Raw genomic sequence first — 26,577 nt, 5'->3', positions numbered from 1 at the left:
TCAAAAGTTCGCGTTTTCACTCCCTCAAAACGCCATTTCCGGCTTAAACGCATTAAAAGTGGCGTCGTATAAACGGCCTCTAAGTTTATGTGTAGTATAGCTGCATTTAAAAAATGAGTTGTAAACGTGATGTGTACTCAGTTGAACTATTGTTAAACTGAAAGTAATTAAAACTATACTTTTATAAACACAAAAAGTGGACCAATTTAGTCCAAAGTAGTATTGAAACTGTACACTTATAAGAACTCGTACACTGATTCATCTCACAGACGTTTAGTTATTCAGGCGAAGAGTCATCATTTGCCGTCTCATCGGTGTCATTGACCTTCTTACAGGCGTTATGATTGAAACGCTCAACATGTCAAACATTCAGTTGTCTGTATTACTCTCTCTCTCTTCCCCCGTGACTCTCTGATAGTGTTAAATCTGGATTTGTCTTTACTGAAGCTGTCAGATAAAGACCCGAGTCTTGTCTGTGTCTCAAACTACAAACAAGATGTCTAGCATTAGTTATATATCTATAGACGAAAGTTTTATTTGTGATTGTTCTGATAGTAATGTTTGTCCATGTTTTGGCTGTTCAATAGTTGTGGTATATGTATTCCTGAAGCATTTGTTATCTCTGTCACGTGTACTGTATTTGCACAAGGGTCTGTTTGCATATTTCTGTGCCTCAGGCAGTTTAGGGCAGTTCCAGGCATGCAATCTCTGTCAAAACAGTGAAAATAGTGAGATGGGCATTTTCTAGTGCCGTATGGTATGGAAATTGGTCTAATTGATTGAACACAGAAATGACATTAACCTGATAAAACTTATTGTTCCCTGTCCATCGTCAGAAGTGTTTCGGGTCTCTGTTGTTCATCCTCTCCTCTGTCTGTCTGTGTTCACAGATGTCGCAGCGGTTGAAATGACGGAAGCGTTTCGACAGCCGTCGCTCTTCTATCATTTGGGTGTGAGAGAGAGTTTCAGCATGGTGAACAACATCATCCTGTACTGCGACCTCAACTCAGACTCACTGCATTCTCTACAGGTCACCATGGCCTCCTGCCTCACAACATTACATTCTGTTACTTTTCTTACTCGACCAGTCACACACAAGTCTTTAGTTCTACAGCAGTAAAGTCATCAAAACTATAAAATCACTGCAAAATGAGTTAAAAATTCTGTCATCATTTGTGTAGTTGTAAACCTGTATGTGATTCTTTAGTGTAACACAACACAAGATATTTTGAGAAATGTCTCCGTGGTTTTGTGTTCATACTATGGAAGTCAATGGGGTTCAATGTTGTTTGACTACACGATGTAACAATTTTTTAAAAAGTTGTGTTTCGCTTGAATTTTCACTATTTCTTTTTGAAATTTAACTTGCTGAATACGAAGTAGTAACAAAAGTCGGCACACCAGAGCTCCAAAAATATATCAAAAATACTTTATTATTTAAAAGACTTTCGCATGGCACGTGACGTTTCGAGCACACAGGCTCTTTATCAGACAATTCAACAACACTAATGAACCCCAATTTTTACCCCCAGGTATACAAGGATCACATGACATCCAAAAAAATTAAAATAAAATACAATTATAATTGTGAAATAATAATAATGCATCAATATACAGTATAAACACACGCAAAAGTCTAAATCATAATCCAATTAAATGATAAACTATGCACCTGCAAACATACAAAAGAAAAAAATATATATATTATTGACAATTCTTGAAACCAAAACCTTTGAAAAAGTGTACAAAAACATATTAAGGAAATAACATGATATTAAAGAAATGGACGAATGTCAAAGTCTTCATTTAATCCTCTGGGGGATGACGTGTCCAATGTAAAAATCCAATAAGCCTCACGCTGTAAAAGCCGCTTATTAATATTGCCTCCACGTCGTGAGCACTTCACTAACTCAATACCGATATACAGTACTTTAAAGTCGAAACTGAATGTCTCATTTATACAAAATGCTGCGCTACCGAACTCTTTTGATCCTGGTTTCTAATTGCACGACGATGTTCAGCGATCTGAGTTTTTAAAGGTCTACTGGTTTTACCAACGTAACACAGACCACAGGGGCACCGCAACATATAGATCACATTAGATGTTTTACAAGAGATTGTACCTTGAATTTTAAAATCTTTTGCAGTGTGAGGTTGTGTAAAGGTCGAAGTTTTGTATGTAAAGTTACACTGTTGGCAATTTCATACTGAATACGAAAATCAAAATTGAAAAAAATATGTATTACTACTCGTAAGCAGAAATGACAGTTTAAAGCCACAATATGGAAGAATTTTGTTATGAAATATCCCAAAATCACTTGCTCTGTGTGATATATTTCATGCAGTTGTGTACTTACATTATCCCAAATGTTCCCAAGAATGTGCAAATCCAGAGAAATTCCTATTTAAAATAATGGCCCGTCCGTTGTCTCCCTTGTATTTGTCGCATATCAGTGAGTTAATATCCGGTGCTCCGCACTACCCTCAGTTTCCGCTTGTAGAAACTACGGCAACACGCACATGCAGAAGTGGTTATACAGCATCTGTTGTTCTGTTATTATGGATCACGATTACTCTTTGGCGAGTAAAGGAAACCCAAAAAAGTGTAAACGTAGGCCAAATGAGGCAAGCAGGCTTATGGATAAATGAAGAAATAAAACAAGGATTAATATCGGCGTGGCGTTTTCTAAATGGAGAGAGCTTCGCGACCAACTTGGACTCGACAGAGACTCTGCTCTCGCATGTGTTTTAATAGACAGGTCAGCAAATTTGTTTTTTGTACACAAAATACTCATGCACAGATTATTCGAATAGTTATGAATGCAGTTACCCTATGAAATACAGTATTTATTGCACAAAAATATGTAGCCAATAACGTTACTTGTAAATGCTGTGGGTTCGTTTCAATTTACTTTTTAAACGAAGACTGTATGACTGTTTTAAACAGGTAAAACTGTGTAGCATTACGCTACCAAATCAATGGACAAAGTCCAATATCAGTCGCGAGCTAACGTAGCATTACTGTCCACGTTTCTTGCAAACTAATTCATTACGATGACATCAAATAAAATTCATTCATTACCTCGTCCGTGAACATGATGGGCGATCTCCATACGCCTCTGGATGGTGAAAACGCCATGTCCCATAATTCCACTCTCCTACATAACGTCATTTAGCTTCGCCTTTTGTTGTTGTTTCGAAAGTGCGCCATCTAGCGGTCCAAATATTCCATATTGTGGCTTTAACATAACATTTACTAAAAATGAGTCGGGCAAAACTTCAGAAGTGTACATTTAATGTTTTTTTGTCTTTTGTGACTAATAATGTTCTCACGAACCAAGTTCCAGACGTAGTCACCCATCATCGCTTCATCCCACCTTCCCTGCGCTAGAAAAATCTCTAGAATTTTCTGACAGTGACAATTGGAAAATCATTTTTAAAATATGAGAAAATTTGTACTTTGTTTTTGTTTATTTGCAATGTAACGATACAAAGTAATTAATGATATAAGCTCAACATTTACTTGAGCTAAATATACACTAAAATATTGAAGCTGCATGAAAATAAATATTACCACAATAATTAGCACCACAGAAAAGAACTATAAAAAGGTTGCGTGTTAAACAACAATTTGTTTCACTGTGTTATCAACGTTCTTCAAAATATCTTGTTTTGTGTTCTGCAGAAGTAAGAAGCACATACAGGCTGTTAGATTGTCAGGCATCAGATTGTTGCTATGCAACAGAAATAACATTCAGCTATTGGTGCAGTGATGCAAATATTAGTTTGGGAAAGAGGTGTGGCAGTAATGTCCTTAAAATTTGACGTATGTGATGTAAAGTACTGGATGTCCCAGAGATCTCACATTGGCCTAAACTCTGTGTATACTCGACTCCAAACTCAAGTTGATTTTGCATTTATTCACGGCCGGGAGCAAACTTGAGAGACTCTACAACCAGATAACACACATGCTAGTTTTATAAAAAAAAGCACTAAATTTTTGATGGGTTCTTTATGATGGGTTCAGTTTCTCTGTTTACTAAGTGAATAAACCTCATTTTCCTATAGTGCATATTTCTCAAGCCTATGAAATCAGACATCAGTTGGTATTTGTGTCCCTGCATTCTCCAGAGAGAATGACCTTTCACCTCAACAGCTCCAAGACCTTGCTGTCTTATGAGAAATTTCTCCCTGACTGAGGTCACGGCGTTGTGTTATTGACCACTGACCAATGAGCATCCAGGAACTAATCCTTTTAGAAACATGATTTATGAAGTTTATTTTTTACTTTCCTAATCCTAAACTATGTCTAAAATGAGAGGAAATGTTGGATAAGAGTGCGTTTGTGCACATTATGGGACAAACATCTGAAGTGTATGCAGGGTTATCTGTGCCAAGGGCAGATGGAGGGATTGTTCAGGAAATTTTTTAGATTTTTAATTTTGCAGTTCCATTTGGAGATGCTAGCGGCACAAAACAATCATACACAATATAAGAAGTTGTCACTATGTTAAAGTTCTGTCTTAAAAAAACCAAGTGTGATTGTTTTGGATTTTTAATCAAACTTAATAAATAAATTATAATAAATGATAAAATATAAAGAAAAGACAGATAGTTAAACATTGTGTCATGTTGAGATTAAATAGAGCAATGTTTTACTAGATCCGCAGTGTTTTTTTGTGAGGGATTCGACCTGCTGGCATCAAAATGACTGTAAACTGCATGACCATTTAAAACAGTGTTTACATTACTTTTTTTTATAAACAAATACGATTGCAAGAATGCATTTATAATATTTTAGAAACAATGTGAAAATAACGAGAATAAAATTATAATATTTTGACAAAAGATAAAAAATACAATCAACCTGCTGGCTTCATAAAACTAGTTAACTGTAAAGGGTAAAATGAGATAATACATGTTTATTTTTATGGCAATTTGGTCAAACAATTCAAGATCAAGTAAATCATGGAAGGTTAATCAAGCATGTTGCATCGTGGGATTCTATTGGACATCACGGTGTGCTGTTCAGAACATAATGAAATACACTTTTAGGAAAAAACTCAAGACACCGGCTGTAATGAGTAAAACGAGAGCTAAGCATCTCTGTTTCTCTTTTACAGGAGCTCATATGTCAGAAGAATATGGTACGTGTGTACATTTCTCTCTTTCTGTTCCTCATATTTATTTGCTGTAAATATTCTTTCTTTTCATCTATCTTTTATTGTACCTTATTTAGGGCTGTTCAACGATTAATCGCATCCAGAATAAAAGTTTGTGTTTACATAATATATGTCTGTGCATATTTATAAACACATACACGTACACATACATACTGTATACTGTATTTATATGTCATTGAAATGATATAGAAACAGTTATTTTATATTAGATATTTAAAAATAACTATTATATTAATACTATAAATAGCTTTATATATACTATTTTATATAGTATATATATATTTGAAATATAAACATGTATTTGTATGTGTTTATAAATACAAAATGAATATGCACAGTACACAGACATACATTATGTAAACACAAACTTTAATTCTGGGTCTGTATTCATAAGGATTTTACCAGTGGATCTGAACAGGGGTTTTTTGCATCCAAACATGGACATTTGTGATTTCATGTGTCATGTATGGTTCAAATTCCAGTTTCACATAGCCAACAATTCTTTACACAAAACACACATAGTAACACAATCATGGTCTATTTAAACGCCGGCCTAATTTACTTTATTTCTACCATGTGACAGAAGGAACTTCATAAAATACTGTGCCATTTGATTGGACGAGCAGCCTTTGACATCAACAACAAAAGACGGGATTTGTTTTCTCCTCTCTGTCTCTGAGCTTATTAATAAACAATCCATTCACGCATGACTTCATTATTTACATTCTACATTGCTTTATTCTGTCCAACACCCTTTTAGAAGTCCACCGCTTGAGATCCACTCGCTGCAAACATTCACGGTTTTCCGCAGCTAACGTCAGTTTGGTTCATCTCTCTCCAGTCGTGTGCCGCCAACTACACGTTCATCCCGTACATGGTGACCCCTCAGAATAAAGTGTACTGTTGTGAGAGCAGTCTGATGAAGGGTCTCAGTGAACTCATGCAGCCCAGCTTTGAAGCTCTGCTGGGCCCCATCTGTATGCCACTGCTGGACAGACTCACACAACTGCTGAGCGGCTGCAAGACCAGCACCTGGTGAGGAGCACCTCCATCCCTCATGTCTTCATCTCAGCTCTCTCTTGATTCATTTCTTACTGTAAACCGCATGTGCATTTGAACAAGTGTTAAAAAATAAAAGTGCACAAACGTGAGAATACTGTGCCTTGCAACAGTATTCATCCCCCTTCATTTTATTCACATTTTGTTATGATGCTGCCTTATCTTAAACTATTCTAAATATATATATATTTTTTTACATAAATCTACACTCCACGCACAATAATGACAAAACAAAAAACAGATTTGTGACAACTTTGCAAATTTATTAAAAATGTAAAACTGAAATAAGTACATTGCATGAGTATTCGTACCCTTTATGTCAGAATAAAGTCATAAACATTGTGAAGTTAAAATTCAGAAAATAAATCATAGCGAAGATTCAAGTCAAAATATTTTAGGAATAAATTCTAAATGATGAGAATGGAGTGGTAGAATTGGGAAATTAAAGTAAAAAATGATTTGGAAATAAAACAAAATAACAAGAATGGAGTCATAGAATTGGGAAGTTAAAGTCAAAATATTTTGAGGATAAAATATAAATTGCAAACATAAAGTTAAAAATATTTCAAGAATATACTCGACATTAGAATGAAGTCATAACATATGAGATTCAAGTCAAAATATTACAAAAGAAAGTCAAAATGACAAGAATAAAGTCGTTATATTTTGTGAATAAAGTTAAAGTTAAAAAGTCGTAGCAATACAAGATTCAAGTAAAAATGTTTTAAGAATAAAATCAAAGTTACAAGATCAAAAAAATGGTGAAATTAATGTTGCAGTGTTTGAAGAATAAAGTCAAAAGGACCAGGATGAAGTCATAGAATTGTAAGTCCTAATGTTTTGAGAATAAAGTCATAGCAATACAAGATTTCAGTCATCATATGAAAAGTTATGAATGTAAAAGGCAAAGTTGTGATACAACAACAAAACTAAATGGTGCATTTTTCTCCCAAAGATCATTCTTAATGTGTCATTTAATGCTTTGCATGTTCTAAGCTTGCCTGTGCATGATATATTTTATTTTTACAGTTTGATATCTGCTTGGTTGGTTACAACATCACGTATTCGTTTCAAAATGACAGACTTTATTCGTGTAACTTTTGCGTCGTTCTCATTATATCGCGGCTTTTCGCTTGCATTGCTGCACCTTCATTCTCGTCATTTTAACTTTATTAAAACATTGCATCTTGAATTTCACAACGCTGTGATTTGATTCTCATCGTGTTTATGTCCCTAAAGTGATGTGTGCTGTATGTAAACTAAGCAAATAAACCAAAATCAATAGAATTGAATGTTTTTTTCAATGGTTTTATTTCGTATTTTCATGTTCATCGCCTGCATAGATAAATAAAAGTGTTGTTCGTGTGTTTGTTTAGCCAGTATTTTCGGGAGACGGTTCTGAATGAGATTCGTAAAGCGCGGGAGCTTTACACCGGAGCAGAGCTTGCGGCAGAACTCGGGAGAATCCAGCAGCGTCTGGATAACGTGGAGTGTCTGTCAGCCGATATCATCATCAACCTCCTGCTGTCCTACAGAGACATTCAGGTGCTGCATTTCACTCATTCAGAACCGCTCATCACATCTGTATAAGATGCACTTCACTTATATAGTTGACAGATCACAGGATTTTACTAGTCGATGTATATGTGACACTTTTTAAGGTATCTTCTGTATATTAAATTGAGTCCTCTTGGACCCCAAAGGATTTCTATTGGCTGGAAAATTACAGTTTCGCCTACAAAATAGTTTTATGATTTAATCCATTTGATCTATTACCTGTGTTTCAATTGTTTTGCTAAAGCCTGTAGAAGGATTTTCTGTCCTGTGTGTGTTTATTTGATATGCTAATGGTTTACACCGTACTTACTGACTTACTGATATCAAACAGCTGTCCCTAGGGGCCATAGGCGGATTCAATTCAATAGACAGAAAATGAATATAAATCTGTAACTGTTTTTACAAACTGAAGACTGAGTTCCACAAACTCAAGTGGTGTGATTTGCTCTAAATAATCAATATGATAAATGCCAAATAATAGCAGTTGTGGCATTTTCAGTTTGATACGACATGTTTCCCTGGAAAGACTAAACTTCCTCTGAAGATGTGGAGGCGAGGCACACATCTGGAGTTTGGTTGTGTTTTGTACGCAAGCGGTCTCATCTTTACGGCCGATTGAGCTGCTGTCTGGTGGAGGCTGGCAATTTTGTAAATACAAAGTTGTTCCGTATGGACTAGCCTAGAGAAACCAAGATTCTTTAACCAAGAATCATCTTTGCACATCGATCAAAAACGTCAAGTTTTGTTTTGCTTTCATGCCATTTGAGCACCACAGTAACGAAAATGATATTTAAATCAAATTGAGACTTTGCTTCACGCTCGTGCTGTTGTTACTGTATGTTGTCGTTGTTATATTGTTTACTTTTGCTTGTTTTGTTAAGATGTATTTTTGTACATTTTTGTACATTTGTAGCTTCTGCGCCTCCACCGCAGTGGAGGAAAAGTGCTATTGAGTTTGCTTATTTTTTGCCTTTTGATGATTTCTTTGCTTGATGACTTGCCAAATGATTAAAACAAAATAAAAACGTGTCTATGAAATAAAAATGAAATGAGTTTAAATAGCTGTTTAAATAGTCAAATAGTAATTTTAATATAATATTTTTTTTATAATAATATAATTTTTTAATATAATTTAAATAGTTTAAATAGTATGAGACTGACATACAGCCGTGGAAAAAATCAAGCAAATAGAAACAAGATTTTGATTTGAAATTTGGGAGAAATATTGTCAGCAGTTCACAGAATGAAACAAAAATGACCACGTTACCTTAACACAAATATTACGTTTTAAAATCAGAAAGACGGTCTCTGAAATGGTGGGCTGTATGTCATCACTTCATTAAGTAATATCCAAAAAAGACAGTCATCCTTTATTCCCCTGCATGTCATTCAAAACCCGTACGCGAGGCTTTCTTCCGTAGAACACAAAAGAAGATATTTTGAGAAATGTCTCGGTGGTTTTCCGTTCGTACAATAGAAGTCAATGGTGTTGTTTGTTTATCAACGTTCTTCAAAATATCTTCTTTTGTGTTCTGCAGCAGAAACAATGTCCGACATGTTTGCAATGACACAAGAGTGAATAAATGATGAAAGAATGATCATTTTAAGTGAACTGTGCTTTTAATAAGGTTACACATTTTGAAAGAAGATTTGAAAAAACTAGTCTGAACTTGTTTACACCTGGTATTAAGATGCGTTTTGCTTGTTCGGATCGTCCTAATAGCAGGTATGAACAGGGCCAAGATCTCTACAGTGATTCTGGTCTGTAGTATTTAAACTGTTTCTTTTGACGTTTTGTGTTTTTTCCCTGGTCTGTAGGATTATGAATCCATTGTGAAGTTAGTTGAAACACTGGACAAGCTGCCGACCTTTGACCCCATGGCTCATCCTCATATAAAGTTTCACTACGCCTTTGGCCTCAACAGGTGAGAGCTGCATTCATGCACATTTACAACACTGAATTTGAAAATAATCTGTAGAGACCCTGAACAACATCTCGGATGCTCCGAATGCCGAATGATCCTGTGCGAGGGCTCCCGATGCGTCGATGCGAGTGTTTGTCTTTGGTTCTGTCTACAGGAGGAACCTGCCAGGCGACAGACAGAAAGCTCTGGACATCATGTTGCCTCTGGTGAACTCAGATGAGCAGGTGGCGTCTGACATCTACTGCCTGGTGGGCCGAATCTATAAGGACATGTTCCTGGACTCTCACTTCGCGGACACGGAGAGCAGAGATCACGGAACGCACTGGTGAGGATGTCAGAAGCACACGTCCACGTCACATTTCACCCCGAAGCTAAAGACAAAATTCGAAGCGTAGTCGGTCTGAATTATTCATGCTAAGCGTATTCTTTCTCTCTTCTGCTCTCGGAGTGAATTGTGACCTGGACGGGTTCTTGACAGGTTTTGTGAGATTCACCCATCACGTTGCCATAGTAACAGAGCGGTATTGATGTTCAGCGGTATAATAACTCTCTCTCTCGGTCTGCCTACAGGTTTAAAAAAGGTTTCGAATCGGAGCCCACGCTGCATTCGGGTATAAACTACGCAGTGCTGTTGCTGGCTGCAGGGAATCAGTTCGACTCGTCCTTTGAGCTGCGGAAAGTAGGTGCGTTTGACTGACAGACGTGAAGGACGATGGCTTCCACCTCATCCAAAACATTTACGTATATTCAACCATTCATGGTTTGGTGACATCACCCAGAAAGAAAAATCACAGAGATCTCTTTAATATCTCAATCACTTCTCTGAGACACGAAATAGAGAGCTAATATGCGTCTCAGATATTTCTCCTGAGGAAATCACAAATGTCTCTGTCAGTAGAGTTTCAGAAGAGATGTCAACAACAGCCGGGTGTCCATCCAAAGCTGCCAATTAAGCTCATGCGCAAAATTGGAACATCGCATAAAACACTTGCGAATAAGCACCGATTCCATGTCAACCGTCACTTCCTAACAAACCGGCACTAAATATCAGGAAGAAAAGTAAGAGAAGCCTCTGAATGATTAAATAATAATTACCTGCGCAAGCAGACGAAACGTAATAAATGCGGTGCTTTTGCAGTGTTGGGTGTAACTAGTTACTAAGTAATTAGTTACTGTAATTTAATTACTTTGCCCTTAAAAAAGTAAAACGTTTCATGTCTATCCTTGAATCACTTACCTAATCAAGGTTGATGTAGGATATAGAAAGTAATTAGTAATAAGTAATTAAATACTTTTTGGAGAGAGTCATTTGTACAGTAATCTAATTACACTATTGAATATGTAATTAGTAACTAGTAATTCATTACTTTTTCAGAGTACATTTTTTTGCGAATTAACATTTTTTTATTTCGAAATTTGCCGTTTCCAACCCGTCTCCAGACTCAAACTGAGCTCAGATTTGTCTCGTCTGCAATCAAAAGTCAATATGATTGAAGATCTCAACATGAACTCAAACATTTCTCATCACATTTACTCAAATCCAGAATGATGTGGGATGACAATAAATGTTATTAAATGTACTGTGGTAAATGTAAATGTGCTGTGCGTGCGTGTGTGTTTCGTAGGTGTGAAGTTGAGCAGTCTCCTGGGCAAGAAAGGCAGTTTGGATAAACTTCAGAGTTATTGGGATGTGGGTTTCTTTCTGGGAGCCAGCATCCTCGCCTGCGACAACACACGCGTCATTCAAGCTTCTGAGAAACTCTTCAAAATTAAAGCTCCCACTTGGTATCTACTCGCGTTTTATACACACCAATGCAACAAAACTGATATAAGTTACAATCAATAAGATAAACATCACTAGTTTCACTTGATTGTCGTCGTCGTTGTTGTTGTGTGTGTTTCAGGTACCTGCGCTCACTGGTCGAGACCATCCTCATTTATAAACACTTCACTAAACCAAACACAGATCCGCAGACCCCTAAACAAGAGCTGGTGGACTTTTGGATGGACTTCATGGTGGAAGCCACTAAGAAGGATGTGACATCCGTCCGTTTTCCAGTACGAACACTGTTCACATGCACAGACTCAAACACATACGGTCAAGACTTAAGACTTAAGACCGAAGACGCACCAAACTGTATTCACCCGGAGGTGACCTTGATGGAATTATGTTGCGGTAAAGGGATAGTTCACCCAAAAAATCAAAGTCCTCCTTCATTTACTTTCATTCCAGACCTGTACAGTATGTACAGTATTACCTAGATCAGGGGTTCCGGGCGGGTCGCAAGGCCACATTAGCAACCGCATTAGGTTAGGCGCAGCAAATCCATTTACAGCACCACGTTAAACAGTCCCCCATGTGCACGCAGATTAGCCACGCCCATAGCAACAAAACATGTTAACTTAACAACCGTTTAAAAATACTTATATCTCTTCATCAGATCAACGTAGAGACATGGCGGTTGGTTCATTTCACTTGTGGCTTGAAGCATCATCAATTGGTATCTGCCAAGCCACACCCATAGCGACCAAACACATTAGCCTAGCAACCGTTTAGCCAGATGTATATCTCTGCATCAGAACATCGTAGAGACACGAGGGATGGTTCGTTTCACTCGTAGCTTCGAGTTTTATCAATTGGCGAATGCCAAGCCACACCCATAGCAACCAAACACATTAGCCTAGCAACCGTTTAGCAATATGTATATCTCTGCATCAGAATATCGTAGCGACATGAGGGATGGTTCGTTTCACTCGTGGCTTAGAGTTTTATCAATTGGCAAATGCCAAGCCACACCCATAGCAACCAAACATATTAGCCTAGCAACCATTTAGCAATATGTATATCTCTGCATCAGAACATCGTAGAGACATGGGGGTTGGTTAGATTCATTCGTGGCTTAATGTGTTATCACCCTAGTGCCCAGTTCCGCGGTTTGCCACAAAGCATCACTCAGAAAATGTACCTATCTAGTATTATATTATATTATATTTATTATTATATTATATTATATTATTTATATTTATAATATAAAATAGCATAAGAGAGATTTATCTTCATTGTTAGTTTTTGGTGTGTCACACCATAGGACACATGTGCGGTTATTTTGTTAACTACCCATTTGTGTTTACTGTCTATATTAGCTCTCGATGTTTTTGAGAATATGGAACTTTCTTTTATTTAAGCTGGTATTGTATGTTTGATATGTTTGATGTGTGCAGGTATTAATACTGGAGCCCACTAAAGTGTACCAGCCGTCTTACCTCTCTATAAACAAAGATGCGGAGGAGAACACGCTCTCTATCTGGCACGTCACTCCTGATGATAAAGTAAAGTCACTCATACACATACATTCTCATTCTCAAGACAGAACTTATTCAATTGAAGCAGGACTTATTTTGATATCTATCTCACACGCGCTCCCTCTCTCTCTGTCAGAATAAAGGGATTCATGAGTGGAATTTCAGTGCAGCATCAGTACGAGGTGTGAGGTAAATAAATGTAGTAGAAGACTAAAAGACCAAAATATTAAAGATTTATTGCGGTTTATTATGAATATTGTCATTTTAAAAGCAAAGTCGCCTCCTAACATAATGATATGTGAGCTAACAAGTGAATAGATAATATGGTCAAATGAAAGTAAACTAATGTTAGTATTGTATGAAAACCTGGCTGGAATGCTTTATTGACCAGTCAAAATCTCTGTAACTCTGTACCTTTTCTCTTTGTGACTTTGACACGCTCAGCATCTCCAAATTCGATGAGCGCAGCAGTTTTCTGTATGTGGTGAACAACTCTGAAGATTTCCAGATCTATTTCTGCACAGAGATGCACTGCAAGAGGTGTGTGTACCTGTTCTGTGTTTTCTTTACTCTTTACATGGCCAAAGTAAGGACACACGCTGCTATATATCTATAGTCTTAATGTCTGGTTTCGTGTTAGTGTGTCTGTCACAATCATGTCTGTATTCCTGTTGCACGACAGGAATCGCACGACACGGAAGCTCCGCCCACTGTGAACTCATGTTGATTTAGAATCTATTTAAATTGGACACTTTTAACGATAAAAAACGTGTCGCATGCAGTGCAGTCTTATTGAAATACTTTGTTTGTTATTGAAGGTGATGTGTGTGTGTGTTGTGCAGGTTCTGTGATCTTGTAAATACTCTCACTGAGGAGGCCTGGAGAGGCTCAGACGAGACCGAGTGTGAATCTGAGGCTTTAGAGGTACTTAATTCAAGATTCTTTCAATACGTTTTTTTGTGAATTAAGTCAAAATATCTGGACATTTAAATCTCACGAAACCACTGAAACCTCATGGCAGTAAAATTTTAATGATTAAACATATCATTTGGTGACACAAAAGTGATGATAATAAACATGATTGTGTTCTCTACCTTGCACAAGGCATTATTTTAATACAGGAATGAATTATTTATGTATTTTCATGTCATATTATTCATGTATAATAAAAATGATGAAATAGTGGAAAAAGTGCCCGTGACTGACATTCTCATCCTCCATAACACTTTTAAAAGACCATTCACACACACACACAGATATTTACATGAAGTTTGATTTTATGTGAAGAAACACATCTGCCAGTACCTTTCAAATGGTTAACAGGTTACTTGATATTTTACTAGTTAAAAACGCTCTTGTCACGCTGTGTACAATGTAGTTTTCTGCATTTAAAAAATATAACACGTATAATTTTCTATTAAAATATACTTCATTAATGTCTTATTATGTATGATTAATAAAAACTTGCTTGGGCATCATGACTTTGCTTTTTTTAGCAAAACATGCTTGTGGGATTGACCGTTTAAAATGGTTACGGTAATGATCCCCCTAATGAACATTCCTGTATGCTAATGCTTAGCCGAAAACATCACGTGACATGACTTTACAAAAACCGGTGGTATCAGGGAGAAAGATGTTGTCATTCTGGAGATCATATTATTGGACAAAATCTGTGTCGTGCAGGAGGAGTCATCAATAGTTATGTCCCATTTTTCCGAAAGAGAAATACATACATTTTGAATGCAAAGATCTGCTAAAAGTTAAGTTATTGCTATTTTTAAGCAGCAGAGAGATGATTTGTGTGTTCGTGTGTGTCTGCAGTATGATTATGAATATGCTGAACACGGAGACAGGGTGGTTCTGGGTAAAGGCACGTTTGGAGTGGTTTACGCGGGTCGTGATCTTAGTAACCAGGTGCGTTTAGCCATCAAAGAGATTCCTGAACGGGACAGCAGGTGAGCGACGCATTCTTCTGAAGCATTCATGAGCATTAAAACACATGAATATTCATTTACACGCGTGTGATCCGTGTGCTGTCAGATATTCACAACCTCTGCATGAAGAGATCGCCCTTCACAAACACCTGAAGCATAAGAACATCGTTCAGTATCTGGGCTCCATCAGTGAGAACGGCTTCATTAAGATCTTCATGGAGCAGGTGCCTGGAGGTCAGACGGCATTTGTTTTCACATTTTTCAAAGTTCTTTCTCACATCTTGTTTTGTACTTCAAGATCATAATCTAATGCATCTATAATCAAAAACGTGAGTTGTGTTTGTGTGTGAACGGCAGGCAGTCTGTCAGCGCTGCTCAGGTCAAAGTGGGGTCCTCTTAAAAACAACGAGTCCACCATTGGCTTCTACACCAAACAGATTCTGGAGGGTCTCAAGTATCTGCACGATAACCAGATAGTTCACAGAGACATCAAGGTAATGAGCTCTTCGTGACGTCATCTGTCTGATCTCACTGAAAGAGAAAATGTTGTTCCAGTGCATCTGTCATGCTGTCATGGAGCTCACACTCAACTATAAAACTTCAGTTCAAAAGCTGCCTTAAATGTTTTAGTTAAATCAAATTGGCTTTGCAAGACACTAGAATTTAGTAGTAAATTGACTTTAAAAATCTAGTGTGTTTACACAAAATGCAACTGGACTTTTTTGTCAGTTTAAAGGGGCGATGAATTGAGATCACAATTTTAACTCGAGCTTTTGTTATATAAGAGGTAATCGTATTCAAGCGAACATCCTGTAAGTGTCAGAACTGAAAACTCTCTTGTTACTGAAATAGCAACTGTTGTTGACACGAGGCTCAGCGAACGCCAGGTCCTGGAATCCACCTTTTGATAGGTTGAACACCGCCTCCACAGAAGAATATCAACGGCTACTTCTCTAGCCCCGCCCACTGGTTCGCGCATGACAGTACTGAAGTAACACAAGTTGCACAGAACCAGATAGAGCGAGCAAGCAATAAACATGCCGTTAAAGATCGCAAAATATTGTGCAGACACAGTCGCATAACCTTCCTTCGGATCGGATTCCAACATTACTAATGCGTGGTTGAAGTTTATTTTTAAAGAGGTTCCAGCTCACGTGGGTAAAACATTACCGCGGATTCCTTTGTGAACAAGGCAGAGGTTGACGATGGATTTGCGGAGAGACTAAAATTAAAAAGCAGTGCTGTGCCGTCAATATTGGATCCGATAGGAATGGCGCAGCAATATTATGTGAGTACAATATATTTGTACTATGTGTCACTATTGCTTTGTTAGAGATCGCTACGTGTCTAACTAAATTCACAGAAGGCTCCAACTAAGTTTACTATGCAAACTGCTATCCAATCATAGCAGTGGGCGTTTACTTCCAAGTCTTCATGGCGGAACGCCCATTCAAATCGATCGTTTGTCAAGCCGGCCTCAAAACCCAAGTAGAAAATAGTCTATTGCTTATTGATTTTGATGTTTTTGAATGTAAAAACCACGTGAACGTCATAAGTAGACCTCATGCAACAGTATAAAACAATAAACAAGCCCAGTTCATCACACCTTTTATACAATTTTAAATATAGCTGCAAGCAGCAATACAGGGGCCAAGCTCCTAAGGTGCACGAATGGCAATGCAGAGCCACAAGAGCAAAAATGATAGAAAAATAGAAGAATGTAAATGAAAAACAGATGAACTGAAAAAAGGGAGGATGAACTGAAGAGTTTGTATGTAAATACACCACATTTATATAATAAATATCACATATAAACATCAAATTGGGGGCTTGGTCCTTAGTTCTTGCAAAGCCAATTTGATTTAACTTAAAAATCTAAGGCAGCTTTTGAAATAAAGTATTTAGGTTGATTTTTTACAGTGCAGTAAATGATCTGACTACAGAATTGTTTAAATTCAGCATTTATATCACTTGTTAATGTACTGTACCTGTCCTGAAGTGTAGCACAGAGTTCAGAAGTGAAGAGTGTGTCTTTCCTCACATTACAGGGTGATAATGTCCTGATAAACACTTACAGTGGTGTTTTGAAGATCTCAGACTTTGGAACATCAAAACGTCTGGCTGGAATAAATCCATGCACTGAAACCTTCACCGGTACATTAACAAACACATTAATCCTACCATTAATCTGCTTGGAAGACTGGAATTTACCAGAGTGTACATTTATATTTACATTTGATTGATGTGCATGTGGATCTCCTGCATACATTTCTGGGAGGTTTCGATATTATTTTCACACCATACTGACAGAGAAAATTCTAATGTGTGGTGTTTGTAAAACATCAGGATTTAACTTCCTAGATTGTTCTTAACAGGGTCATAGTTGCTGTGAGTAATGTTTTATACCGTGTGTGCAAATTTCAGGTACGTTACAGTACATGGCTCCTGAAATCATAGATAAAGGGCCGCGCGGGTACGGAAAGCCAGCAGATATCTGGTCTCTGGGCTGTACTATCATTGAAATGGCCACGGGGAAGCCACCCTTCTATGAGCTGGGAGAACCACAGGCAGCCATGTTCAAGGTCACAAACACTTACTTTGATAGAATTAATCATAAAATGTTGTTTGTAGAGTAAAATGAAAAGTGATTTCTTTGTAGTCTGTTACAGTGTTGAGTTGTATGAATAGTTTTTATGTCGGGTGTGTGTCCAGGTTGGAATGTTTAAGATCCATCCAGAGATTCCAGAATCCATGTCCAATGAAGCCAAAGCATTTATCCTGCGCTGTTTTGAACCGGATCCAGACAGCCGAGCCACATCCACTGATCTGCTCACTCACGAGTTTCTGACTGTCACCTCACGCAAGAAACGGTCCAAGACTAACAGTTTCACAGGTCTGATACGTACAACTTATTCAACCCTGTTACCTTGAATGAAAAACTACATACATTAGTGGCCAAAGTGATGTCCAACTTTGGAAACTTACGTCTTCGTTCTATCTTCAAATTTATTCGACGATATTGTATGGATGTTGTGTAGTTGAGTTTGGAGTTTAAACTCTAGCTCGGCTTTAGGAACAATTTAAAGAGGTTTGGCAAGAAATGACACACAACACATGAGCAAAGCTTACTGAGTCAAGATCGAGGAGAATAACTGATGTAGTCAAAAACGAGAGAATTAACAAAATGTTAATAACCGATCAAACTCTACTTAATATGTGCTTTATTTACTGCCAGTTTTTTTTAATACACAAGAATAAAACCAATAATCCATGATACGCTGTAGTTTGCCTTTTACCAAGTATTTTCTTTCCAATAAATACCTTAATCAAATTTAGAGATTGTTTTATATGTTGATATTGTTTATTGAACCAGATGTGCTGTTAAAAGCAAATATTGTACGAATATACCACCCAGACGTCACATTTAGTCACTACTGTATTTATTATTATTATTTTAATCTGTTATTTATTTGTAATTTCATTATTACTTATTTTTCTTTTCTTTTTAGTTATAATTTAATACATACACATTATTTAATAAATGTGAACGTAATAAATCACTTTCCCAATGCACATTAAATCAAACATTTTCTGAAGGTTAAGCACCTCCTGAACTTGAAAAATATCTAACAGGAATATTTTGACCCCGATTTTTACTTCTTACTTTTGAATAATAGTGTCTTTTCTTTTTTAACAGCTCTGACACCAGGACCTGGTAAGTTGTCTGAATTATTGAAATGTTTTTTACGTGCCAAACCGAGGATGCACAATATTCTCGAAACACAATAATTCAGTGTGTAATGACGGTGTCGTGTGTGTGTTAGAGTATCTGCGCAGTATATCACTTCCTGTTCCTGTGGTGGTGGAGGACACCAGCAGCAGCAGCGAGTACGGTTCTGTGTCACCTGACAATGAGCTCTGCTCCAACCCCTTTAACTTCAAACCCAGCATTAAATGCTACAGTGAGCGAGAGGTCAAAGGTCATCGCTCGCTCTTCCTCAGGTCAGCACGAGGACATCACTGTTCTCTGTGTGTGTAGTGCGTTTACTGATGATTAATCTGTATACTCGTGCTCTCTTTCAGTATTCCTGTGGAGAACTTTGAGGACCACAGCGCTCCGCCCTCGCCGGAGGAGAAAGACTCGGGTTTCTTCATGCTGAGGAAAGACAGCGAGAGGAGGGCGACTTTACACCGCATCCTGACGGAGGACAGGGAGAAGATCGTGCTTCACCTGCAGGAGGCGCTGACACAGGTCATGTCAGCGACGTCATCATTGTTCGGTTGAATTTATGGCGTCATGGAATCTGTCACATGACTTTAAAGCGATGTGGTTGTCTGCAGGGCTCTGAGGAGACCAAACTGAAGCATCAGCACATCTCCACACTGGTGACAAGTCTGGGGGATTTCGTGAGGATGGCGGACAGAAAAATAATCGCCGGCACCCTTTCTCAACTCAAACTGGAGCTGGATTTTGATAGTACGGCAATCAGCCAACTGCAGGTGGCGCTGTTTGGATTTCAGGATGCCGTGAGTGTCTGGCCAACGTTTGCTTTACAATTGCCCTTAAAGTTCTTTTGACCATCCAGTCACTTCCTGACGTCCAAAACGTTTGTGTGTTCTGTCTCCAGGTTAATAAAGTCCTGAGGAACCACAACATAAAGCCGCACTGGATGTTTGCTCTGGATAACATCATCAGAAAAGCTGTGCAGACCGCTATTGTCATATTAGTACCTGGTAAACAAACTACGTGCACACAATAAAGGAAATATGTCATCACTTAATCATCCTTGTCGGTCCAAAAATGCGTAGCCCTGGTGTGCGTCCAGCAACAGTGTTGGAAAACACTAGATTAGCGTGCATATATGAACCCAGTGTTGTGTTTCAATGTTTGTTGTCTGTCTGTTTATTCTCAGAATTGCGGCCACACTTCACGCTTGCGTCTGAGAGTGACCCGGCCGATCAGGAGGACATCGATGATGACACCGGCCCTCAGAGAAGAGCCGATCTCAAAGGCATAGCGCCACCTATTGCCCATCACGACGACACGGTGGCCACGTCTGGTGTGAGCACGCTCAGTTCAACCGTTTCCCATGAGTCTCAGAGTGCTCAGAGGTCCATCAGCATGGAACTGGGCCGCATGAAGCTAGAAACCAAGAGGTGAGCGTCTCCGTTCACTTTCATTAGTTGATCGAAAGCAGAGCAAGAACACTTGGAATTTTGCGTTTAACTGAAGTCAGTCAGTCATACAAGTAACGACACGAGTACATGAAGATGAAATCATTTTTTTCTTGAATTATAAGCTATTATTGAACTACACAAAAGTTTTACTCGTGTCATGTGTATCGCATGTGTATCCAAACCCACAGACTCGTGTATGCATGTGTTTGTGTGCTGTAGGTTGTTGGAGGAACTGATAGAGAAGGAGAGAGAGTATCAGGCCATCTTACATCAAGTCCTGGAGGAGAGAGAGCAGGAGATCAAACTCTTAAAGGCACGGTCCACACTTACCGGTGAGTCTGACATCCGCATTCATTCCCAGACACACTGTTCACTTAAAAAACTCATACACTGTAAAAACGGCAATTCATTAAATGTTGGAAGGGAACAAATACACAAGTTGAGGCTTAGTTAGGAAGACATATTATTTTAAGTTGGCATAAATATATTTTCAAATCCAGTCAACATTCAGAATGGCGAATGTTGGCTGAACTAATTAAGACAAATCTAGTCCATATGTGGACTTAAGACAGCTACTGTATATGCGTTGCGCAGTAAAATGCCCATAATACTGTTGTTCGGTGATGAAATGTAGTTTTAAGAGTTGTTCAGGCGAGAATGCATCTGTTTTAAGTTCAAATATGCGGTCGGTTAATAAAGATAGCATATATTTGAAAATTTGCTCGGACGCTTTCGGAGAGTGAGCTCCAGGCGATCACCGGGCGTCCAGTGCTCGTGTACCGGCCTCACCTCGGACAAGTGCTTCTGACATGTATCGCTGGCGCTTAAACATGGGATTTAATTCATTTTGGCTATATCTAAAGGGCAATCTTTGGTCTTATAAATCTATCATTTTCCCCTGGGCAAATCGTTTTGACTGAAGGCAAAGTTAAGGTAAATAACTGATCTGTTCTTTAACTTTAGTCTGAAGGAGCGGATGGAGAAATAGTCCCCAATATACCACCATTGAAATAAACCTTCTTCTGAATATATATATTTAGATGAATGTTTAGGAGAACATACAGTATATGTGTGTGTAGTTTGTGAGCGTGTATATGCTATTGAGTCTTTAGTCGGAAGGATCACTGCTCATTCGGGATCAATCCGCACATAACTGCCGGAGTCACTTTCCGCCGGTTTCACACAAGTCGGGCAGCCGTTTTCTCAAGTTCACGTCAGGTAAGTGGCAGTAAATAAATGTTAATTTTTGACTAAATTAATTGACAAAGACGCAAATATTCCATATTTTTGTGAAGATATATACAGTATATAAGGGTGTGTTATATGGTATGTGTCCGAGGGAAAGTAAAGCTTTTAGTTAAGATATAACGTTAGGCTTAACTAAAGTGTTTACGTTGCATGTCTGACGGAAATTAAATTTTAGTCAATGTCTTCCACCCTGCTAATTAATAACACGCAATGTTTGAATCTGTATAATGAAGGTTTTAAATGTAATTTTGGCGTGTTGTATGATTTTTTTTTAAGTTAAGATATGCATGCGCTTTTTCTCTCATAAGCCAAGTTGTGTACGTTATGTTGCTGTATGGTGCTCCATTTCGATGCTACTGACTGAAATCTATTAAACTTATTGTTAAAAATAGTAATAAGTAATATTAGGGTAACTTGGGCTTGTTTTGTGAGTTTTTACCTGCACAGTTTATTCAATTAGGATGGCATAAGGTTGAGTAATTTATTTGAGAACTTGGGTGAATTATTCTTCATGTTTTCCTCTGTTTTCCAATGTTATTTCCAGGTCTATGCAGAATTTAAAAGAATCACTGGAGGAATCTGCACTCAACTTTCCACAAAGCCATGGAAGTCCGTGCTAAAGATCTGATCAGGATGTATCAATCCAGAAGAGGTGATAGTCAAGATGAGTTAAATGCTAACAAGCCTAACGTAGATGAGGCGCACATGCACACTGTTCTCATATAAATTCATTTGTATATTTGAACCTATGTTTTCTTTATTGCAGACTACAGATATTGCCATGCATCGATGGAGGGCAGCAAGTGATTTTCTCCACAGGAATTCACAAACTCATAATACCTATGTTTTGCGTCGTTTCTTTTTTCAATAGGCCTTTTTTATAGTTCAGCAAATAAGTTTGATGTTGTGTTTGTAATGTCTTTCAACAGGAGCACTTAATCATGTATGTTCAGTCTATATGAGAAGTGATTGTTATGAATTAAAAGCTATGTCTTGGTTTATTTGTGTGGTTTACTTTTTGTGACTTGAAAGATTCCAGATAATATTTTTTGGTAACAACCCCAATGTGCAATCATTTATAACTAGTTCCACAGGTTTTTCTAGTTAAAATTCCCAAATAATAAGAATTAATTGAAGTAACAGATATAACATGGGGTAAATACTTAAATTTTAATTGACGGAATCTTTGCTGCATGTTTTCAAATATTAAACGAATTAAAAAACTTTAGTTGAATGAACTATAAAACTGGTTGAGCTAGCATACTTTTTAATATTTTTGTCAAGTTTGGGCCAACTAAAAAATAACAATTCAAGTAGCACTTTGGGGACAGAAATTGAGTGAACGTAACATTTCTGTGGAACTAGTTACTAAATAATAATTAGTTGAAACAACTTGAAATCTTTTACAGTGTAGATCCCACAATCCAACCCAGTTTTGTGTCATGTGTTTATGGCAGATGTTCCTGAGCCCTTCATAAACACACAGAGATCATTTGAACAAGATGGAGACCTGGAGCTTCAGGAATGGCTGAAACTTCATGGGGCTGACGCAGAGTCTGTGGAGAGAGTAAGCAACTACAATTAATCTAAAAGATTCATTCTGTGATTCTTAAAATTCTATCTAATCAGATAACGGATCATAGATTATAGAATCTGTTTTTGTCTATTTGATAGATTATAGCTGAGGAGTACACCCTCGATGACATCCTTCATTATGTCACAAGAGACGACCTGAAGACTTTGAGACTGCGGTTTGTACAGTGTTTTTACAATTCCACTTTTCTGCTTTTAATCTCACTGAAACTGTGAAGAATGAGTGGCTCATATTTCACCCCAATGCATTAGTGTTATTTTCTTAAGCAAAATAAATGCTGTATGCTTAATTTCACGGTAAGCGTGCAATTAATCACGGTTACAAAGAGTGTGATTAATCACGATTAGAAAACATACAATTAATCTGGATTAGAAAATTTGTGATTAATCTCTTTTAGGAAGCGTGCGATTAATCTCGATTAGAAAGTGTGCGATTAATCTCTTTTAGAAAGAGTGTGATTAATCGTGATTAGGAAGCGTGCGATTAACCTCTTTTAGAAAGAATGTGATTAATCGTGATTAGGAAGCGTGCGATTAATCTCTTTTAGAAAGAGTGTGATTAATCACGATTAGGAAGCGTGTGATTAATCTCGATTAGACAGTTTGTGATTAATCTCTTTTAGAAAGTTTGTGATTAATCTCTTTTAGAAAGTTTGTGATTAATCTCTTTTAGAAAGTGTGCGATTGATCTCTTTTAGAAAGAGTGTGATTAATCGTGATTAGGAAGCGTGCGATTAATCTCTTTTAGAAAGAGTGTGATTAATCACGATTAGAAAACATACAATTAATCTGGATTAGAAAATTTGTGATTAATCTCTTTTAGGAAGCGTGCGATTAATCTCGATTAGAAAGTGTGCGATTGATCTCTTTTAGAAAGAGTGTGATTAATCGTGATTAGGAAGCGTGCAATTAACCTCTTTTAGAAAGAATGTGATTAATCGTGATTAGGAAGCGTGCGATTAATCTCTTTTAGAAAGAGTGTGATTAATCACGATTAGGAAGCGTGTGATTAATCTCGATTAGACAGTTTGTGATTAATCTCTTTTAGAAAGTTTGTGATTAATCTCTTTTAGAAAGTTTGTGATTAATCTCTTTTAGAAAGTGTGCGATTGATCTCTTTTAGAAAGTGTGCGATTGATCTCTTTTAGTAAGAGTGTGATTAATCGTGATTAGAAAGCTTGCACTTAATCTCTTTTAGAAATCGTGCGATTAATCTCTTTTAGAAAGTGTGCGGTTGATCGCGATTAGAAAGCGTGTGATTGATCTCTTTTAGAAAGAGTGTGATTAATCTCTTTTAGAAAGTGTGCGATTGATCTCTTTTAGAAAGTGTTCGATTGATCTCTTTTAGAAAGTGTTCGATTGATCTCTTTTAGAAAGAGTGTGATTAATCTCTTTTAGAAAGTGTGCGATTGATCTCTTTTAGAAAGTGTTCGATTGATCTCTTTTAGAAAGTGTTCGATTGATCTCTTTTAGAAAGTGTTCGATTGATCTCTTTTAGAAAGTTTGTGATTAATCTCTTTTAGAAAGTGTGCGATTGATCTCTTTTAGAAAGAGTGTGATTAATTGTGATTAGAAAGCTTGCAATTAATCTCTTTTAGAAATCGTGTGATTAATCTCTTTTAGAAAGTGTGCGGTTGATCGCGATTAGAAAGCGTGTGATTAATCGCGGTTAGAAATAATTATATTAATCTCGACTAGAAAGGGTGGGGTGGATCACGATTAGAAAGCTTGCGGTTAATTTCTATTAGAAAGGGTGCGATTAATCACGATTAAAACTTATATCTATTTACAGCCCTAATTTTAGTACCAAATTATTTCATTTATTTTAATAAAATAATTAACGTTGTGAATACTGCAATCTGTTCATGAGAATGCATTTTTATTAATGTCACTGAATGAGTGCCACAATGCAATTTTGATGTGAATTAACCTAATTCCCATTGACTTTGTAATTATCGTGACTCTTTTCTGTGTTTTTAGAGGTGGAATCCTGTGTAAACTGTGGAGCGCTATTACAGAGCACAGAAAGAAACCAGCCTGAGAACCCGGTGCATACACATATCTGACCGTCCAGAGCCACCCGACATGTGGAGAACAGAGTGAAATATCTACTGGGATGAATTCATATCACATGTAACTAACAGTGTTTTAACAGCTCCAGCTGTAGAACAATATCTACACAGCTAATTTGTACGTCATGTGGCAACTTTGTACAGGAAACTTGTTTTATTTTTGATATTTGTTTACAAACTCCTGTCTTGACCTGCCTGAGAACCTTTGCAGCTCCGATCCCTTTAAAGGGAAAGACATTGAAACAATACACACATGCACACGTATATAAATACAGATTTTGTATGTTTTTTACATGTATCATTTATAAGGTGTATCATGAAGGTAATTTACCTTTTTTAGCAAAGCTGTTTATGTATGTTTATATTCTAACGGCTATGAAGAAACACCACAACCAGTATGATTCCTCACGAATTCTACTGTGTTCTCTGATATTTGGGGTGATAAATGAAATGAATAAAAAGCCTGAAGTTATGCATAAAAACTTTAAAATATACATTCCTGAGATTATATTTATATTGCAGAATTTTACTATTCAGAAGCAGCTCACACAAAGAATATAATCACATTTTGAAAGATTTGTCAAAGGCTTTATTTATTAAGCACAAACCTCCAACACCTCAACTATTTAAACTGTACAACTACTGCAAGAGTCTATTATAAAACACACACAATCAGAATGTAAATGTTCACCTGTTCCTGTGCATTTCAATTGTTTTAACCCACTGCTATGTATTATATATATAAATACAGGGCTATGTAATGTGACAATCATATAACAGTAAATTAAAGTTTGATTTCTGTCATTTGTGTTTGCATGATCAGTCTTTCCCGATTCTAATGTTTCATTTCATAAAAATTGGAAAGTTACCTTTAACTAAATGTAGGGTCTTTATTTTCTGGAGCAAAAAATCTTAATGATCACTGCTGGTGTGATATTAATCTTAATCTGGTTAATTGCTGCGTAAAGGCAGTTTGTGCTTTTTAAAGTGAAATATGTAAGGATAATGTACAGTCAGCAGGTCATTATCACAAACTAAACCTCAACAGGGTGTTCAGGACACTTCTGCAAACAAATGCATAACAAGTTCATAAGCGCATTATATTTAAAGCAAGAGCTAATGCAGACAACAGCAGACAAATACAGCAAAACGTCCAGTAACACTTTACAATAACTGCTGTAAAAGTATTGTTCATTGTTAATGTACTGTATGTGTTAACTGTAGTAAGGTAATGTTAACAATTGGAAGCTTACTTTGAAGTGTTACCTTTTTATTGTTCAAATATATACAAAGCATTGAATATAGAACAAGACAACATAGGGTTATATATTTCCTATAGGCTAAAATCTATCTGTGAAAGTGTAGATTGTATTAAATAATTTTTACAGAACTATGTAGAAATGTAATGTTCATTACTTAATCATTTTATAATAAAGACTTTTTGTAAATGATGTATTCTGGGGAATAAACATTATTTGGCACATTTTATGTGGTTGACATTCAAAGCCCTCTTATGCTATTTTTA

At 37.1% G+C, this 26,577-nt stretch overlaps 1 protein-coding gene across 1 annotated transcript in view; it reads left to right on the top strand.

Annotated features, from left to right (window-relative positions):
• The window catches only part of map3k5 (mitogen-activated protein kinase kinase kinase 5), a 32,745-nt gene extending 6,282 nt beyond the window's left edge, over nt 1-26,463 (top strand). The window contains exons 2-30 of the mRNA XM_057352524.1: nt 891-1,030; nt 5,124-5,147; nt 6,025-6,218; nt 7,619-7,787; nt 9,618-9,724; nt 9,879-10,049; nt 10,295-10,407; nt 11,350-11,509; nt 11,629-11,782; nt 12,947-13,054; nt 13,164-13,216; nt 13,472-13,567; nt 13,870-13,951; nt 14,849-14,982; nt 15,068-15,195; nt 15,319-15,455; nt 17,010-17,115; nt 17,386-17,543; nt 17,674-17,854; nt 18,659-18,676; nt 18,786-18,963; nt 19,045-19,213; nt 19,303-19,488; nt 19,590-19,695; nt 19,875-20,118; nt 20,359-20,471; nt 22,845-22,954; nt 23,062-23,138; nt 24,961-26,463. Coding sequence (XP_057208507.1) covers nt 891-1,030; nt 5,124-5,147; nt 6,025-6,218; nt 7,619-7,787; nt 9,618-9,724; nt 9,879-10,049; nt 10,295-10,407; nt 11,350-11,509; nt 11,629-11,782; nt 12,947-13,054; nt 13,164-13,216; nt 13,472-13,567; nt 13,870-13,951; nt 14,849-14,982; nt 15,068-15,195; nt 15,319-15,455; nt 17,010-17,115; nt 17,386-17,543; nt 17,674-17,854; nt 18,659-18,676; nt 18,786-18,963; nt 19,045-19,213; nt 19,303-19,488; nt 19,590-19,695; nt 19,875-20,118; nt 20,359-20,471; nt 22,845-22,954; nt 23,062-23,138; nt 24,961-25,021 — 3,677 coding nt within the window. The 3' untranslated portion in view covers nt 25,022-26,463. The remainder of the gene's footprint in view (nt 1-890; nt 1,031-5,123; nt 5,148-6,024; nt 6,219-7,618; nt 7,788-9,617; nt 9,725-9,878; nt 10,050-10,294; nt 10,408-11,349; nt 11,510-11,628; nt 11,783-12,946; nt 13,055-13,163; nt 13,217-13,471; nt 13,568-13,869; nt 13,952-14,848; nt 14,983-15,067; nt 15,196-15,318; nt 15,456-17,009; nt 17,116-17,385; nt 17,544-17,673; nt 17,855-18,658; nt 18,677-18,785; nt 18,964-19,044; nt 19,214-19,302; nt 19,489-19,589; nt 19,696-19,874; nt 20,119-20,358; nt 20,472-22,844; nt 22,955-23,061; nt 23,139-24,960) is intronic.
• Nucleotides 26,464-26,577: the final 114 nt, after the last annotated feature.

The sequence above is a fragment of the Triplophysa rosa genome, linkage group LG15 (genome assembly GCF_024868665.1).
Source record: "Triplophysa rosa linkage group LG15, Trosa_1v2, whole genome shotgun sequence".
NCBI classification, from domain to species: Eukaryota; Metazoa; Chordata; class Actinopteri; order Cypriniformes; family Nemacheilidae; genus Triplophysa; species Triplophysa rosa.
The sequence above is the reverse complement of the archived record's forward strand: the minus strand, read 5'-3'. Positions and strand labels throughout refer to the sequence as shown.